We start from the raw sequence: 20,862 nt of genomic DNA on the forward strand, positions 1-20,862 counted from the left end.
TTTATCAAAAAAAAGATTTTATTTTGTAACTCTTGTATGCATAGAGCTTAATCTATGAATAAATCTCTAATCATAAAACTTAATCTATGAAGACCTCTAATCATAAAATTTAATCTACACATTAAACTCTATTCATAAAGCTTAATGCATAAATTAAGCCTCATGCATGTATTCATAACATGCATAAAGGTCTATACATAAAGTTTAATGCATGCATAGAACTTAATATTTTTGATTTTGTATGTATGCATTAAGTTTTTATAACTTTTTTATATATAAATTACTAGTCTTTTTTTACCCTTTTGTTGATTTTGTAAGTTTTCTAATCTTCTCTTTCAACATCACCAAAAACAAGTAAATATTTTTCTATCTTTTTTTTCTCATCTTTTTATCATCTTTCTTCTATTTTAATCTACCAAAAAAAGTTATTTTATAATTCTTTACATAAAGCTTAATCTATGAATAGAGTTCTAATTATAAATCTTAATCTATATATTAAACTCTATTTGTAAAATTTAATACATAAATTAAGCTCTACATAGACCTCTATGCATGCGTTAAACTCTATACATGCATAGAGCTTAATCTCTGCATACATTAAGCTCTGTATACATGCTTAATACATAATATTGTGACATGACTTAATTTAGACTAACGTGGCTTGTATAATTCTTTTTGCATAAACCTCATGCATAGCTTTATGCATAAAGCTTATATATAAGCTTTATACATAAACCCTCATGCATATAATGCTTTATGCATAAAACCTCATGCATAAAACATTATGCTTAAAATTTTATGTTGCATAAAGGTTTATGCATAGCTTTATACATAAACCTTATGCATAAGACTTCATGCATGCTTTATCCACATAACTTACATAAAGTTTATATAACGACATAGTTTGCATGACGCTTACATAACGACATAAGCTTTAACATAAGTTGCATAAACTTTTGTATGTACGCATTACTAATCTTTTCCTGACTCTTGTTGATTTTGTAGATCCTCTAATTCTCTTTCTACATCACAAAAACGAAATAAGTACTTTTCTATCTTTCGTCTCTTTTCTCTATTATTATTACACTCTTGAATGTTAGAGAATTTCTTTTGCAAGTTTACATATTTATGCATAAACTTTATGCATGCTTTATACATAAAGCCTCATACATAAAACATTATATTTAAATTTCATTATGCATAAAACATTATACTTAAAGCTTTATGCATAAGACTTCATACATATTTTATACATAAGCTTTACCATAACTTGTATAAGACTTGCACAGTGACGTAAAGACTTACATAACGACATTACTTACATAAACTTTAACATAACTTGCATAAGCTTTTGTATCTATACATTAATAAAACTCAATCTTTTCGATTCTGTATATATGCATTAAGTTCTTAGAACTTTTTTATTGATTTTGTAAGTCTTTTAATCTTCTCTTTCAATATCACCCCAAAAAAAATATTTTTTAACTTTTTTATTTTTCTTATAATTTATCAAAAAAAAATATTTTATAAATCTTTTGTACATAGAGCTTAATCTATGAATAAAACTCTAATCATAAAACTTAATATATGCATTAAACTCTATTCGTAAAATTTAATACATAAATTAAGCTCTATACATAAAACTTAATCTATACATGCATTAAACTCTATGCGTGCATGCTTAATACATAATACCGAGATACGATTTAAGTTAAACTAACGTGACTTACATATAATGCTTTAAAACCCCATGCATAAAATCTCATGCATAACTTTATGCATAAAGTCTCATACATGCTTTATGCATAAGACCTCATGCATAAAACATTATACTTAAAGCTTTATGCATAAGGTCTCATGCATGCTTTCTGCATAAACTTTAACATAACTTACATAAAACTTGTATAAGCTTTATACATAAGACCTCATGCATACAATATTATACTTAAAGCTTTATACATAAAACCTCATACATGTTTTATACATAAGCTTTAACATAGCTTACATAAGACTTACATAACGACATAATTTGTATAAAACTTACATAACGATATAGTTTGAATAAACTTCAGCATAACTTGTATAAGCTTTTGTATCTATACATTACTAATCTTTTCTTCATCCTTTCCTCGATTTTGTAGATCTTCTAATCCTCTTTCAATATCACGAAAAACAAATAAATGTTTCTATCTTTCCTCTATTATTATTGCATCCTTGGATACTTAAGATTTGTTTTATAAGTTTATTTTTACACCTTAAACCATAAAGCTATCTGTACAAAAAATACAACTGTACATGTGCATAAGCAACTCTCTGAAAGCTTCCTTTTAACTCCAGAGCGCATCTATAAACACGTCTATTAACGTATCTATAAAGATATCTATAAGCACATCTATAAACGCATCTATAATGATAGACACGCTTATAAACGTCTATATAAACAAGTCAATAAACACGTCTATAAATACTTATAGATAAACGTGATTTTAAACACGTTTATATACGTCTATAACATTTTAAACCACGTTATCAAAATGCGTCTATAAACACACTTACAATCGAATACTAAAGATTTATTTTATAAGTTTGTTTTTATACCTTAAACCATAGAACTGTCTGTACAAAAAAGACAACTGCATGTACAAAAAATACAACTATACATGTACACAAGCAACTCTCTGAAATCTTTTTTTAAATCCAAAACGCATCTATAAGCACGTCTATTGATGCATCTATAAAGATATCTATAAACGTTTATAAACGTATTTATAACGATATATACACGTTTATAAACGCTTATATAAACACATCAATAAGCAAGTCTATAAACGTAATTTTAAACACATTGATAAACACGTCCATAACATTTTAAACCAAGTTATCAAAGCACGTCTATAAACAGTTACGATCGTTTTTTCTTATAGTGATACTTTTTATTTTTATCTATAAAACATGTTTCAACTTTTATAATCTTTTTTATTTTTATTTATATATATCTTTACTTTATGTAAACACAAGGTAGACAAGAAAAAAGACAAAAAAAGTGATGACTCCTCCGAGTAGTTTTTCTTGTAAATTTTTTATATGTATAATCTCAATTTATGCAACTATTTTTTTTAACCTTTTGTAACTACCATCATATACGAATAATTTTTTAAATATAAGATAAAAATTTTCATCTTCTTTATATATCTATGTTTATATTCAAGCCTTATATGACTACGATCGTGTATGAAAAAAAATTAGATATAAAATATAATTTTTTATTTTTTTAAATCAATATTCGAAATGTGTTGATAAATCTTTTTGTACATATCTATTTTTAATTTAAGTTTTTATGTTGACATCTTTACTGATCTTGATTCGTCTATCTATAAGTAAACAAAACCTTAAATCAAAGAACTACCTGTGTAAAAAAATATAGTTGCATGTGTAAAAAATACAATTGTATATCTACACATACTATCCTTTGAAAAAAAATCAAAACATGTCTAACAAAAGCTATATGCACGTCTATTTACGCATACAAACATACATTTATACATGCGATTATAAAAATGTCTATGCGCGTCTATATACGTATCTATAAACACGTTTATATCAATATAAATGTGCATATAAACACGTATCTATAGACATGATTATAAACACGCATAATATTTCCAAACGCATCTATCAATACATCTATGATCACTTTTCTTTGTAGTGATATCTTATTGTTCTTTATTAGATCATGATCAAATTCAATGTGATCGCATTTAAATCCAAGTTTATCTCAATCTATTCTTAATTTAATTAATTAATTTTAGTAAGTTAATTAATATAATTAAATTTTAAATGATTGATCCAATTTATTCTCAAGAATTAACTAGTTCATAGATTTATCAACTATAATTTTGACTAAAAATATGAATCATGAATACACTATTAAAAAATGCTCTATCCAACTTTTAAACTTATTGTATATTTTATAAGAAAGGTATCATATATAATATTGTCTTAAAAATATTAGTTATTAAAAATATTAGTTCTAAGAAATAACTTTTCATTACCTTAAAAGAAAACTCATCCTTGTAGCTTTCAAAAGAGACCCATGCAAACATTAATGAGATAAAGGTGACATTTTTTTATAGCCTTTATGATAAGTTTAAGATCTTTTTTAAAAAAAGAGCTAGAGTAATCGTGAGTAAGTAGTAAGACATATCTAGAGCAATAAAACATTCAAAAGACAAACTAAGTATGAGGAAACAATAAAATCTTAAAAAGATACAATTAAGATAAGATAATTATACGATTGATAGTAGTTCTACGTGCTTTAGAAGATAAGCCAATGTAACCATGTCAACACACATTATAAACTAGTAAGATTGCTATCCTTAAAGAGTACATGTCTCGATTAGACTCTATTGTATAATGCAAAACTTCTTAGACAAGTTAAGGTCCTTACTTTAACTAATATTTCTCTCAATATCGATGCAAGGTCAAGAATGTAGTCATGAATAATTATCACCCTACATTTGAATGTAATAATAAGGATGAGTTTTAATGTCACGTATATTAACACAATGACACTACGATATTTTTGATATCCTATATATGAATATGATGCAAAGAATGACTTTTTAATATCCCAAGTTAAACCCAACTAGATTAAGATTAGATATAATTTTATTCAAATTAAATCTATTTAAGTCGCAATGAGATTCAATTAGACTCAATTTAAGTCAAAATGAGATTCAACTAGATTAAGATTAGATATAATTTTATCCAAATTAAATCTATTTAAGTCACAATGAGATTCAACTAGATTAAGATTAGATATAACTTTATCCAAATTAAATCTATTTAAGTCACAATGAGATTCAATTAGACTCAATTTAGTCTAATGAGGTCTAATTGGTCAGCTTTAAAAGCACAATTAGACATAAACTACACCCATAAACATCTTGAAAGTCCTTGTGGCATAATTGTATTTTAGGTATGCTAGCACATGTGAGAAGCTATAAATTTTGACTTTTCAAAAAACATACAATTTCATATCTTCAAAAATATGACACCATACTATCAAAACAAAGCAAAAGTGAGGCAATAAAACCTTCGAATTCTAGAAATAGAGTGATATGCTTGTTGTCTTGATCTAAGATTACTCATGGTCACCTAGTAATCGAACAAGGTGAGGTGGAGGGCCAAAATAAGGGAATAGGGGAAGATATATAAACATTTTTTAATCACATGTTAGTGGAAGATCTATAAACATTTTTTAATCACATGTTACTGGAAGATTTATAAACATTTTTTGATCACATGTACAATTGACAGACGAGAGAGAGAGAGAGAGAGAGAGAGAGAGAGAGAGAGAGAGGGGGGGGGCGACGTACTTGGCGCTGGAAAACTCGAAGAGCTTGCCGGTGGCGGAGAAGATGATCAAGGCGAGTTGGGCGTCGCAGAGGACGGAGAGCTCGTACGCCTTCTTGAGAAGGCCATTTCGGCGCTTGGAGAAGGTAACCTGCCTGCTGGTAGTGTTCTCAATCCTCCGTATCTGGATTTTGCCGCGTGCGTTCATGAGTTTGCCGGCCTTGACCGTCTGCTCTGCCACGTTATTAGGCGCACCACGATGATCCTCTTCTTCATCGCTGCTGCTCTGAGCTGCTTGAGGTGGCAGCTCCTCATGATCATCATCGATATCAGATTGATGGGCATCAGCTTGCATTATCTCGTTACAGTTGGCCATAATTCTATGACAAAATCAATGGAAGGTCAAAGTTAGCGGCTCGCGCCTTGCAGTGGGAGTCTTAACACAAAACAAAACGGAATCATATGATAGTTTCAGCCTTGATAATTTGCAAGAGCAAAGGGACAAACCTGTGTGAAGAGAGAGAGAGAGAGAGAGAGAGAGTCAGATGTGAGCAAGGTGAGGGCTCTCCACAGGAGACATAGGAAAATTGATATGAGAGAGAGAGAGGTGACCAAGATGAGACCTCCACATTAACCGTAGAAAGGCTAGTTAGCAAGATATATGTATGTGTGTGTGTGTGACAGGGCTTTTAACCAGACAATCGCAAGAATATCAAAGAGCCAACAGTAGAGAGAGAGAGAGAGGGAGAGGGAGAGAGAGAGGGAGGGAGGGAGAGAGAGAGAGAGAGAGAGAGAGATTGTGTGGGTGTGTGAGAGAGAGAGAGAGAGAGAGAGAGAGAGAGAGGGCGCGAGAGTGTGTGTGTGTGAAAGAGAGAGATTACTGGTGGAGAGACAGAAGTTCGAAGAGCCAGGGCGGCCGGGCGGGCGGGAGGGAGGGATACCTGCAGGTCGCTGCGATGAAGCTGAAGAAACCAGAGAAAGTGCAAGCTTGCTTGTATGCCTGACGCTGAACTGCAGGCGATCACATAATCGTGCACAGGCGAAAATAAAGAAACACTATATTTACTAAAGTAATTAAAAGAAAATTGTACACAGGACCACGTGACTATCTATTCACCCGAGACTACGGAGCCTCCGGACACAACCTTTCAATCTGGACCGTGGCGCTCGGCGCTCGCTGTTAATTAGCTGCCCCCCACACGTACAGCGCCATGTGGTGGTCTGATATATTGGTACCCTTATTTCGTATTTTTCACGTGCTAGTTAGTTTTCCCCAATAAAGGTTCTCTAACCAACCAAAATAACTAAATGTCAAAAAATAATCGGGAATTTGCTCCCCCAAAAAAAAACAAAGAAATCTCCGGAATATAACTATAATTTTTATATATTGTCCCTTCAAAATAAAGGAATTTTAAATCTCAACTAGAGATAAAAAAAACACTGCAAAAAACTGGATTTTCAAGCAGTGGCACTACTTGTCTCTAGAGCATAGAACCTCTTCATAAGAGCCAGCTATCTATCATACCCAGCTCCCTTCTCTACGAGATTGGAGAGATAACCCAGGTCACATGTACTTTAGCTTGCAATGTGTTTCCTCTTCCTCTTGAATTGATAGAGTGTTCTTTAGCCAACAAGCTTCGTGGGTTCCCCACACCCTGAGGGTATTTATTTATTACAACTCTTCTCTATCTGATCATGTGCCTTTGAAATACTGCTGGTCTGTCAATGATAGGGATAGGCTTGATCTTTCCCAGTACCCCACAACGAAGCTGTGAGTCAATAATCGGCTCCTGAAGGATGTTCTATTTGTGGAATATACTGAGGAAACTATTAGAAGGCTGAAACGGCGAGGGATGTCAGTGGGTGCATGGAGGCAATTTGCCAATGAAATGCAAGGGATTATTAGAGCTATAGGTAAACTGAGAGCAGAGGAAAGGAGATGTGAAAGAAGGAAATGGGCGACAGAACTAGAGACATTACAGATTAAAAGACAAACTGGTGGACTTAATGATGAGAAAACCAACTTGTACTTCAAATGTCAATCTGGCCTAAAAGAGGAGGATGATAGATGTGCTAGAGAGGAGGAAAAATGGGCTAAATGGAAATTTATCAATAATAGAAGGAGACTAGAGAGTAGCCTTTTTAAACTTTCTAAAGGGGGGAATAATAGAGAGGTGGTGGGGAATATCTTGGATGAGGATGGGAAACCTCTGAGAATGGAATGATGGCTCGAAAATGGGTAGAATTTTTAGGATCTACCCTAAGTCTGAAGGAGGACTGCTCCCAGAGAAGATTTCAAGCTAAAGAAAGATTGTTGGGGATAATCAATTAGAATGTGGATCTAGACAAGGCTAGATGGCTAGAAAAAGATGTGGATGTTGAGCAATGTTAGGGAGCTCTTTTGAAATTGGGAAGAGACAAAGTCCCTAGCTGGGATGGTCTCTTTACAGAATTCTTCATTGCCTTCTGGCCTTCTTTTAAGGATATTGTGGGGGAAGTATGTAGGAAAGCCTTCAATACCAACAGCATGGATAAAGACTTAAAATAAGGCCTTGTAAAGCTAACTCCAAAATAAGCTGCTTGTAACAGATTTGGTCACTGGAGACCAATTACTTTGTTGAATGGGATTTATAATATTTTGGCCAAGGTGATTGCCCTCAGAATCACTCCAATGCTAAAAGAAGTTATTTCTAAGAAACAACATGGGCTCGTCAAGGGTAGATCAATATATAACAACATTCTTGTAATTATGCTAAGAAGAGATGTCGCCATTAAAAATGAACAGAAATGCATCATGATATAACTTGACTAGAAAAGGCTTATGATAAGGTTCATTGGTCTTTTGTAGCAAGAATTATGAAGAGGCTTGGATTTGGGACTAAAATGACAACTTGTATATACCGTGGCACTCTGTCTTGGGGAGGGTACTCTAATGTGTTACTGAATTGGAGAGTAGTGGGAGGGTTTGAGAGAAAGTCTTCAAATCTTATGATCTTTACTTTCTTGATAATGATACGGTCCAACCACCCGATCCGTCCAAATGAGCCGTATCAATATACCCCTTTCACTTCAATTCACATCGTATTGAGTAGAAAGATTTTCTTCTAGCAAAGACTTGCCCTCACTTTTGGAGCTGATCACTTGGCTCAAATTAATGCTTCCCCAGAGCCTTTCCTATTTCCTCTTCTGGACTACAATATGACATTCGATGTCTAGGTATTTGTTTTTCTCTAGGGAGATAGAGGGTCAGAGTTTGTTCATGTTGCTTTCTTTGACACCGAGACCGCCTCCCCTTCTTCAACTTTTGGGTTTGAGATGTGACCAAAGTTAGACCCCCAACTTTGTGTCACAATACTCTCTTGGAATTTCTTGTGAATAAACTTGATTTTAAGCCACTCATGGGGATAGATTGGATATCATCAAAACCAAACCTTGAATTAAAGTTTGAGTCTATAACTACCAAAATGGGAGCCATTAAAGATCAATTGGGTCAATCCACCATAAATCAGCACCATGAAGCAGCTATTGAGGATAGAGCTGGTGGGATTCATGAGGGAAAGCAACCTATGCATGAAGTTTATTATGGTGATTATACAAGGGAGGTAAACAAGCTATTCAACAGAGGCTTCTATGAAGGCTCCTTCATGTGGATTTACGATGGATGCTAGGAAACCTCTCATAAAGGATTTGAGGCCTTCTTCATTTCAGCCCTGTACTTCTCAAGTGAATAGTAAACCACCACAAGATTCATTCAAGCCTATGGATTCATGCTATGGACATGGCAAGAGAATACCATATTATTCAAAAGCAAATCAGTCCATCATGGTAGATGAGGAGATGATTTGGGATAAGGATGGGGCCGATCATGGGAGCACATGTCTTTTGCACAAAGACAAGTAGAAGCTCATGATAGTTGGATGGAATTGTCTTGAAGGTGTACAAAGACTTTGCTCAATTTACCAATTCTTATCTGCAATCACAAAAGGCCAAGTCACATCATGAGAATCCTTCTTCCAATGGTTCCAAAGATATCAAGGATAAGGTGTCCCTCTCATATCTTCCAATCATGAAGAAAATTCCCAAAACCATTTGATGTTTTGGATATTTCAGGATGCAAACATGCATTGATTTGCAAGTTGGTTGCGGCGGCGGGCGATTGACAATTGGGAATATCGTCCAATCCTGAGAGAAACATGGTTTTGGGAATTGCCTTCATGATTAGGGTTTGTGCTGGGATTTCTTGAGTTTTCAATCTACAATCCTTCTTCCCTTGATCTTCTCTATAAAATCATGCATTGCTTGATCAATTTGGCAAGGGAATTAGGGTTTTGGGAGAAAGCAGGGTTTTGAGAAAAATTCTTGCATATCATGGGATTCTCATTGTTCCCTTGCATATAGCTTTCATTACTTTGAACCTCTACTTGCTCTTTATCATTCCCACAAATTTTCTTAATAATTTTACCCTATACATGTAAATAAGCCAACAATTGAATCGAAAGAAGAGAAGAGTATGCAATCATTTTACCCTATATATGTAAAGAAGCCATTAATTGGATTGAAAGAAGAGAAGAGAAGAGAATGCAACCATTGATACTTCTTGCATTTTTAATGCCTTGGTGAGGGCATTGTTTGTTTCTCCTTGATTTCATGACTATTGCAAGCCTTGGATCAAAGGATTTTGAGGAAGAAAGTGTACAAGGAGTAGAATGCAAGCATGATTACATGCTAAAGTTGTAATGTGCATGAGTATGAGTACATGCTTGGAATTGTAAGCCATCAAAAACTCTACTCTCTTTACATTGTTATATTCTACAAGTTCATTCCAAACAACCACTAAAATCTAGCATGTTGAGAGGGTACCCTTGGCATTGGTGTAGAGACCAAGGGGCAGTATGGCTTGAACTCTCTATTTCGTGAGTGATTTTGGAAACGTGGTAAGGAGGGGTATTAGGTACATGGTGATCAAGACATGGCCTCAACCCTTGTTCCCATTGGATTTCACACTTTGGTAAGGGGTTGAGAAGGGTTGGTCGAGAGATCAACAGAGCAAAAGCTCTCCATCGACTTGCTACATCAAATTAAATGGGCAATGGTTTATATATACAAGTGAATGATTTAAAATGAACTTAACAATAAATAGTTTATGTATACAAGTGAAAATGATTTGAAATGCAATTAACAACAATCAATGGGATTTTTCAAGGATGCATAGTTGGCATTATTGGGCACATTGGTATTGATATAGTGATTGAGATTGGCTCATAAGTTTGCGAAGGTCTTACTAAAGTTTTGCCAAACTTTGGTGAAATGCCTTGAATTGATGCTAATGGGATGCATATTGATGTTTTGGATATTCCAGGATGTAAACATGCATTGATTTGCAAGTTTGTTGGTTGCTTGCGGGCGATTGACAATTTGACATAATTTGTAGTTTCAAAAAAGTGTGATTCAGTCCGAGGGGTTTTGGACCGAGCCTAAATTGAATATTGGGGGTTATTCCAAATCATTAGGGCTTCCCATAGATTCCTCAACCACCCCGTTTGTTTTCCGGGTTAAGGACTTACACCCAAGTTCCATACATATTGAGGAGGAGAATTTGAAAGCTATAGCAAGGAGAATGTCATCAAGAACTAACTCACCACCACTGCTCAAAAACCTCACCAAATTAGTGTTAGAATGCCATAGTCAGACTGTTGGAGATGGTTTGATGCATGTTAAAAGGGGAAGGAGAATGGCATCAAGCACCAACTTACCATTGCTCAAACACCTCAACAAGGAGAATGACATCAAGTGCCAACTCACCACTACTCAAACACCTCAGCAAACAAAACAGTGTTAGAATGCCGTAATTAGATTATCATTGGAGATGGTTCGATGCATGATGCATGCTAAAAGGGAAAGGGTTACCAAACACCTCAGCAAACAAAAGAGTGTTAGAATGCCGTAATCGGATTATCATTGGAGATGGTTCGATGCATGCTAAAAGGGAAAGGGTTACCAAACACCAACCATCAGCCTACTGCAAGGAGAATGGCATCAAGCACCAACTCACCACTATTCAAACACCTCAACAAAACAATGTTAGAATGTCGTAATCAAAATGTTGTTGGAGATGGTTCAACGCATGCTAAAAGAGAAAGGGTTACCAACACTTTCTAGACTGAAGAAATGAGCACAACAATTTACATCCTCAAACGAAGATAAAAGGGAAAGGAGTATGAGACACTTTCTGGGCTGAAGCCATGATCACAACATTTTACATCCTCAATCAGAGCTACACAAAGGCGCTCAAGGGTATTACACCACAAGGGCCTACTCTGGTGAGAAACCTTCAGTGTCTCTTTTTTGTGAATGTTATGTACATATAGGAAAATGCTTGATGCCAAAAGTAACAAGTGTATCTTTGTTAGATACCATCAAGAGTCAATGGCTTATCAACTCTATAATCCAGAGGTGAAGAACATAATCACCAAGCATCATGAGATGTGGTGCAGCCACACTATCCACTCTATCATCAACCAGAGAAATAATCTACCATGAGCCCAACCCACCAGCCAGACTTTCTCTTAAGGAGAGGAGGAGTTTTCAGAGGAAAAATACTCACACACGATACTTTCTGCTACACCACTACACAAAAAGCCATTTCCAAAGTGGACACATTAGCTCTTTGATGAGCACAACAGAGTACCTAAGATGCCAAAAATCTTAAGCGAGGTAGAGCACATATATCAAGGAGAAAAGAGGAGTAGATAAGAGCATTTGATCTCATTGTCAACATGGCCTTGATGGTGCGTGAGATAATGGGAATAGTGAAGGAGCCATCCACCTTGGACGAACTCTTAACACATCCAAAGTGGAAATCCATGATGTAGTTTGAGTATGATAGTATCATAAAAAACAACACCTGGGAGCTAGTTGATTGACCATCAAATAGAAAGGTAACTAATAATAAATGGGTTTGGAAAGCTAAGTATAAGGCTAATGGATCACTTAAAAAATGCAAAGCTAGGTTGGTTGCACAAGGATTTTCATAGGTGGAAGGTTTTGAATTTGCTAAAACCTTTGCTCCCACCCCATAGCTCGTATGATAGTAGCTATCAAGGTGGTACTTGCCTTGGCTGCTCAAAAATAGTGTAATGAAGTAGATTTGGTATGCATATGCACATGGGGGATGGGGCCTAGGCACTTGGGCTTAGGGTTATTTACATGTGTACTTTTGGTGTCCTTGGACTATAGTAGGCATAGGGCTCATGGGGCATTGTACCTTTTTTATCATATTTTACTTTATAGAGATCTACGTCTTCTTGGTGCTCATTCCCAAGCTTTCATGGTGACCTTCACCCATGTATTGGACTCCATGTAAACGACATTTCATGTTCCCTACTCCACGCTAATGAGCTATCCTATTCCTCCTTTCTTTCATTGGTATCAAAGCTCATGCCTTTGATCCATTTTCTTGAATTTTCTACATTTTCTTGATGTTCTTAATTTTCTTGATTTTTTTGATTTCTTGATCAAGAAGATGGTTATGGTGACCTTGATTGGTTAAAGTTCTTTTTCTTGGTTTATTTACAAAGTTTTTAGAGCTATGGGTTACTATGGATCAATTTTTTGGGGGTCGCACTAAAATTTCAAACTCTGGACCAAATTTAGGAGAAACTTTTACTAATCTTGATTAGTGTTCTTAATCAAAATTATTTTCTTTTTTTTATCCCTCTTCTTGATTGATTGTAGAGTTCTTGGGTGCTTCAATCTTTGGCTAAAGACTGGCCATAGTTAGGGTTATGATTAGGGAAGACATATGTATCACAAAGAACTAGGCAATGGTAAGTTTCGTGGAGAATTTTTTCTTGTGAGGCCGCTGGTTTGTTGCACGTGATTTCTTCATTTCTTTGAGTTTATGGCTAACATTGAGGCTTAATCAAGCTTGGAAAAGGCTTAAGTAAGCATAAGATTCACAATAAGCTTTGTAATGGCATGATTTTTTGCGTGATTTTTGACTCGTGATGAGGAGGCTGCAGCCACCTGCGCATTTTTCTTGGAGGCTATGGAGCTCAAGATTCACAAAATGAGCTTAAGATTCAACTAGTAAGTGTGTCTCTTGACTAACTTCTACGTTTCTTCTTACCCATGAGGCTGCACCAGTTTTTACCATTTTTCATGGAGATTCGACCTTATGTTTACACATTGGATGCACATAAATCTTAATATTAATTCTCCTTAATGTTAACAAGTTCCATTATCCCTAAATGCTTCAATTTCTTGGCATTAGGGTTTGTTGGGAAAAATTAGGACTTCTTGCATTGTGTGGTAACTTGCAACCACCCACCAGTATTGCAACCACCTAGTATTGCTATCACTTGCACTTGAACGACTTTCTTGCGTGAAATTAGCCTTCACACCGCAATCAAATGTTCTCTTTTTATCTATTTCTTCTACTCAAAAGTGACGTCCGTGTGACCAAATTGCTCCAAACTTACGATACTGCAAGCATAATAAATAAGTACTTTTATTGTATCTGTCTCTAGGGAGAGCCCAAGTGCTATGTATAAAGGAGACTGATCGAGTGAGTGCCTCTACTACCAATGGGGGGGCAGCCATCTCTGCACAGATAATATCATGTGCTATGGAGGCCTTGGCCCTAATCCTCCAGGAAATCATAGAAACCAAGGGCCTCTCCATACATCTCCATCCATCACTGCTACCAGCTCAGCTGTGGTGATCCACTGAGGGTCCCCATATCTCCACTCCATACAACATGGCTGAAGTGACCAAAGTGTCAAAGAGCCAGAGCTTTGTTTGAGGTTCCTGAAACTCAACCTGCGAACACATCCTCCCTAGTCTCCCCAATGCTGCATAAGCTCTGGTCAATCTCGTCTCCACTGCTCTCCTCAAGGAAAATAGTGGGCCACTAAAAACCAGAGCTTTGTTCGAGGTTCGTGAAACTGAACCTGCGATCCTCTCTAGTCTCCCCAATGCTGCATAAGCTCTGTCAATCTGCTCTCCTCAAGGAAAATAGTGGGCTACTAAAAACCACATCAAGGTAAGTATATGCATCTGTATACTCCACTGTCTCCTGACCATATGTAAAGGTGGGTGCTGACCTCCTAACCCACTGTGCTGTGGTGTTAAACACCATCACCTTGGTTTTACCAAGGTTAACAGACAATCCACTGTCCTGTGCAAACGTGTGCAATGCATCCAAATGATGCTGCATCCCCTCTGGAGAATCTGACATCAACACAATATAACACTATATTCGTGAGTTTGGGAATTTCCCAACTCCCAATTTTTGAATACTAAAAAGGTGGGACCTGGATAACATGCCTATAAGTTTTTCAAAACCATATCATGTGACCTATTGTTGGAAAGCACTTGGAAAATGGAATCTAGTGAGCTATAGCGCACTCAATTTGGAGTAACGGTGTTCAAGTTATGATTAATCCAAAGATTTGACCACATGTCCCAAACTTATGGGAAATTCCCATATTCCCCAATACGGTGTTATATCATCAGCATATAATAACAGCGGAATCCATGTCCCTGCTAGCTATACTCCTCTGTCACCCTCTTGCTCTACATAGTCTGAAACCTCATCCATATACATCCCAAATAAGGTGGGAGAGAGAAAGGGGGCAGCCCTGTTTCACCCCAATAGTGGAGTGAACCATCTCAGATATACCCTAAGTAGTACGTACCTGCCCCACAATTGTCTTGTATAAAGCCATGATTCTGCAAATTAGCTTTGTGGGCCCTCCCATCTCTTATAGTCTACGCATCAGTCTGCTCTCGGTACTGTGTCAAAAGCTTTGCGAAAATCCACAAAGCAACAATAAATCCTCCTGCCATATGATCTTCCCTCCTCAATAATAGCTCTGAGTGTCAAGATATGGTCAAGAGTGGAGAAACCTCTCCTAAACCTTGCCTACCCTGATGCACGTATGCCCTCTCTCTCTCTGCCCATCTATTCAACTCTTGCTCAAGAATAGATGCATATAATCTAGCCAATGTGTGACCAATCATGATGGTACGATAATTCCTAGGAAGCATGGGATCCCTTGACTTCTTGAAGATAGGCACAATCGTGGACATATTCCAAGTCTCAGGAAAACCCTCACACATGGCTCAGTTAAACATCATAGCAATAAGCTCTGAAAGCATATCTCTGGCATGAATAAAGTGCTCTGCTACCAAACCATCATGATCATATGCTCTCCCAATCCTCATCCTCTCATCAATAGCTTTCCTTACCATCTCAGCAACAGTAAAGAAAGCACGTCTCTGGGCATGGCTCCGATGGGTCTGGCAGGGGTGGCTGTCATGGTGCTGTGTACAGGGATGCTGCATACTCACCCCAAATCTCTATGGAGGTAATGGCAGGGGTGGCTGTCATGGTGCTGTGTATAGGGATGCTGCATACTCACCCCAAATCTCTGTGGAGGTAATGACTGGTGATGGTGAATGCTCATGGAATAGTCTCATGCCTTGCCTGAATCCTGACTCATAAATAACTAATACAAATCCCTCTCTAACTGAGCAAGATAAGCCCTCTTCTTCCGTCACACTAGGCGCCGAAAGGTAATCCGTGACTGTCTGTGAGTGGTAACACCCATGAGCACCTCTCTCTGTAATCTGATCCTCATCCCTCTGCACTCCTCATCATACCAGCTATTTTGGGGCGTGTTCCCAGATCGTCTCCATGTAGGCTGACTATGGGGATATGCCTCTGATGCTGCAGCATGAAACATCTCTATCAATATCTAAGTGAGCTCATCTAATGGCCGTCTCGGCTCCTCGGCACATAAGCGTTTGTATATCTCATCCGTGTACACAGTGTCAGTCTCCCTCATCATAAAGGTATAACAAGTGTGTGTGGAGACTTGTCCCAATGGATGAAAAGATGCAGGGGAGAAGAGAGCTTGAGCTCTTAGAAACAAGCACACAGACACTCACAAAACCCTAAAAGAGAACACACAAGGTGAGAGGTTGAAAATCTTCTTCTTCTTCACACAACACTCACAACACACCATATACAAAGATAAGAGTACACACAATACAAAAAGGTACTCAACCAAATACATTCTAGGGTTCTCTATAGTGTGAACCCAACTAAATGAGCTGGCGCTATAACTATGCTAGTCTCTAGAATGGCTGTCACACAGCCTGCTGTCATCCCACTGGCTGCATATCACCCGTGATCTCACCAACCATGCCAGTGGTATAAGTGTGGGGCCTATCCCCCAGGCGGGTCATCAGTGTCCACCGTCTCACGAGATGAGCTCGATATCTCAACACTCCCCCCTCCTTGAGCTCAACTCCATCTCATGTACACCAAGCGAAGCCCTAAATCTACGGAGCTTCTCTGTACCCAATGCTTTGGTGAAGATATCAGCGACCTGATCCTGTGTGCTGACATAAACAAGGTCAACGTCTCTTGCCAAAACCTTCTCTCTGACAAAATGGTAGTGGACCTCTATATGCTTCATGCGAGCATGAAAAACTGGGTTCCTGGCCAACTATATACAGCTAATGTTGTCACAGAAAATGACAACTTGTCTATCCCCACCACTGATAGACCCAAATCTGCAACAACAAGTAGCTTTCTCAACCAAGCTACCTCACATGCTGCCATAGCAGCACCTCTGTATACTCGGCCTCTATACTGGATAGAGCAACCGTAGGCTGCTTCTTGCTGCTCCAATTCACATCAGCACTCCCCAAAGAAAACATGAAGCCACTAGTAGATCTTCTATCTAAGATACTACCAGCCCAATCAAATATGTTTACCCATGTACACATATCTCTATCCCAGTTTCATAAAATAGTCCACAATGCAAAAGTAGACCTCACATACCTCAGTATGCGTCACAATGCATCCAAATACGGCTTTCGAGGAACCTGCATAAATTGACTCACCAACCCAACAGCATAGCTCAAATCTGGCCTGGTGATCATCATGTAGATCAAGCTTCCTACTAATATGCGCTTATACATAGTAGGATCCTCCAAAATCTCTCGTGAATCTGCACTCAACTTGCCATTCTGATCCAATGGCACTGAGATAGGCTTATAGCCTGCCATACCATACTTGGATAGCATGTCCAAGCCATATTGTCTCTGCAGTAATCTAATACCATGTGTGGTGACCTAATCACCTCAATGCCCAAGAAATATTTGAGCTCCCCTAGATCCTTCATCTCAAACTTCTATCTAAGCAAGATCTTTACATCAAAGATCTCTGCATCATGGCCCCCGTAATGATCAGGTCATCTACATAGATGACAACAAACACAACCCCTCTATCACTGTGTCTCACATACAACCAGAAATCTACATTGGCTACATGAAAGACAATAGTGACAAGATATTCAACAATCTTGTTAGACCATGCTCTTGGTGCTTGTTTTAAGCCATATAAGGCTTTCTTCAACCTGCAAACATGCTCGGGGTGACTCACATCCTCATAACCAGGTGGCTGCAACATATACACCTCTTTTTGCAAATCCCCATGCAAGAATGCATTCTTTACATCCATCTGATATAAAGACCATTGCTTTAACACAGCCACTACCTATCACAACTCTCACTATTGCCATCTTGGCAACTGGGCTAAAAGTTTCCTCATAATCAATGCCATATGTCTACGCATATCCTTTGGCTACTAATCCCTCAGAGATGAGCCTTGATGAGGATCTTGGGATACCAGCTATGAGAACACCTGGTGTAAAGAAGGCTATGGAAGCCATGAATGCAAAACTGCGAAGATCTTGAAGAGTGAAAAATCCTGTGCAAAGGTTTACCTATGATGGTTATGTGGCACATCACTATGTATACATGGCAAAAGTTGTGCAGGTTGTAGAGCCCGCATGCATTGATGAGGCTGTTGGAAATGTGTGTTGGGAGAAAGCTATGGACAAGGAGATGGATGCACTATATGGAAATGAGACTTGGGATTTAGTGAAACTACCTGAAGGAAAGAAAGCCATTGGATGCAAGTGGGTGTACAAAGTAAAACATAACAGTGATGGAAGCATAAGCAGGTACACTAGACTCTCCATCAACATGAGAATGCCCTGTAGAAATGTCAGGCATACTAAGGGGCTCAACCACTTTCTCTTTGCCTTTATGTTATGTACTAATCACATTTGTAGGACTGGTATTATCACGCAGCCTGCCACTCCATGATCTATCACAACTGAACCACTAGATGAGGACTCTCCTAGTCCACTCAAAGACTGTGATTACTGCTGACTTGCATTCTGTGCAACCACATTTTCACTCACATCAACCCCAACAGCTTCTTTTTCAGCAGCATACCAGCTGCTCATCTCATAAAAAACAAGAAGCTGTTGAAAAAGAAGCTGTTAATGCCTTATCTTTGGTTTTGGGTATGTCCTTCTTAAGAGGTGAGAAGGTTAGCAATTGTCGAGGAATTTGAGCAAGATAAGAGGATTTAGGCAGTGAAGTGCTAGAATCTATGCTCAAAGGAGACTCATATAAGGTTGGATTTGTCTTAGGTACACAAGTTGATGGTGGAAGTGTGTAACAAGGAGAAGTTGGGACAACTGGTGATTCAATACATGTTTTGGGAAGGTCAACACAAGGAGATTTGTAGGTGCTATCACAACCACCTATCCTATCTTGAAGAGGTTGTGTTGATTTCCTTTGCACCCACTGATATGGAAAACGAAGAGTGGCTTTTGGAATCTTATTGATACACTGTTCTGCCTCTAGCAAACCATGACATTTGGGAAGCCAAAGTGCTCTTGCACCCTCATAATAGCCTTGTGCTTTAAGAACATGCTTTGGGACCCAATGAGTAACAATCTGAGGTTTAGGCTTGGAAAAGATTTGCTTTTAGGAGGTTTAGCAACTAGGCTAGATTGTACAAGTTTGTATGCATCTTTGGGTAGCCAAATTGACACTTCCTTCTTGCTTGGCCTTCTTTGAGCAGTGACTAGAGTAGTTGGAACATGCCAGCCATGGCTCTCCTTTGAGGACTCATCGATTATCCACATCATTTGTCTTGGAGCTTCAAGAGCAGATGTGAAAGTAGGTTGTGTAAGGCAGAACTACCACCCTTTTGACATGATAAAACTCGTGGAGCAGCAGATCCCAAGATGCAATCAGAATCAATTTGTAATTTGTATTGTCTATTCTTCCAATCTAATGAATAATTGGTAGCACTTAACCATGACCAACCGAGAATAACCTCTACCACTGCCTTGGACTTACTAGCCATAAAAAAGGAAACTGACATCTGGTGATCTTGAATGGACATCATAATGACACGTTTTTCCTCTATAGGGTTATCTTCACCCGAGAAGCTTCGTAAGTCAATAGGAATGTGCACAAGTGTTGGTTGTCCCAAGACTACCCATGTGTCAAATGAGAGAACATTATAATCTGCACCAGAGTCAATTAAGGCAGAGACAAAGTAGGTAGTCTCATGAAGATGAAGACACACGTGAATATTGAAAGGATCGACATATTGTTCATCAGTAGCCAACTGTAAGGTCAACACAGAAGCCTTGCGACGCTCCTTGGCTTTTGTAACTCTAGCTTTAGCTTCATGGTTCATTGTATTTCCTGAGACGACTTCCATTAATAAAGTTAGGCATTTGCTCACCTTCTAGTGTCTGTAAACGCAGTGCACCACTTGGAGTAAGCTCATTAATCACAAACGGTCCTAGGCCACGTTTCTTGAGCTTTCTCTTATGCTTCTTAAGTGTGTACAAGAGCACAAGGTTTTCTTTTTTGAATCGGCCAGTTGTTACTTTTTTATCATACCATCGCTTTTGTCTCCTCTTTTCGGCATACATCCCCATTACCGCCAACAAGCGGGTCTCATCAAGCTTTTCCAATTCATCAATGCTTTGAGAAAGCTCATGATCAGTCCAGTCTAATTGTTTAGTCACTCGTAGAGTAGGTAGAAGAAATTCAATGGGAAGAATTGCATCTAGCCCAAAAGCAAGCTCAAATGGGGTTGTGTTCAGAGATGTTTTATAGGCTATTCTATATGCCTAAAGAACTGAGTGCAACTTTTGCTCCCAATCAGTCTTATGTCCCTCAACAATCTTTGTGAGTGCTATGCAGAGAATCTTGTTAGTACTCTCAGCTTGACCATTGGTCTGGGGATGATAGGGTGCAGAACGCTTGTGAATTACCAGAAATTCTTGAAGTAAAAACTCTATGACCTCATTCACAAAGTGCACACCTTGATCACTAACGATTTCAATAGGTAAGCCATAGCGTGTAAACACGTACTCATACAAGAACTTGGTGTGATTCTTGCATCATTTTTGACTGTAGCCTTTGTCTCTACCCATTTGGTCAAATAGTCAGTTGCGACTATAATATATTCGGCATGCGTGTGACGAGCTGGAGGTTTAATGGGACCAAAAAAATCAATATCCCATTTGGCAAACGCACGTGTGCTTAACCTAGGCCGCAATGGCATATTGTCCTTTGTGATGGGAGGCTTGGTCCTTTGACAATCATCACAAC

General features: G+C 37.9%; 1 protein-coding gene across 3 annotated transcripts in view; it reads right to left on the minus strand.

The window, feature by feature from the left end:
* The window catches only part of LOC147623425 (MADS-box transcription factor 23-like), a 58,399-nt gene extending 51,989 nt beyond the window's left edge, over positions 1-6,410 (minus strand). For 2 of the 3 annotated variants that reach the window (XM_086821869.1, XM_086821867.1), the window contains exons 1-2: positions 6,297-6,410; positions 5,379-5,735 (exon numbers count right to left, since the gene is read on the minus strand). In XM_086821869.1, coding sequence (XP_086677995.1) covers positions 5,379-5,731 — 353 coding nt within the window. In that variant the 5' untranslated portion in view covers positions 5,732-5,735; positions 6,297-6,410. Of the gene's footprint in view, positions 1-5,378; positions 5,736-5,862; positions 6,094-6,296 lie in introns of those variants that run through there. The other variant, XM_086821868.1, reaches the window with a different exon arrangement.
* Between the last annotated feature and the right edge of the window lie 14,452 nt (positions 6,411-20,862).

Source organism: Cibotium barometz, chromosome 27, assembly GCF_041138505.1.
Source record: "Cibotium barometz isolate CiBa-2024 chromosome 27, ASM4113850v1, whole genome shotgun sequence".
Lineage (NCBI taxonomy): Eukaryota > Viridiplantae > Streptophyta > Polypodiopsida > Cyatheales > Cibotiaceae > Cibotium > Cibotium barometz.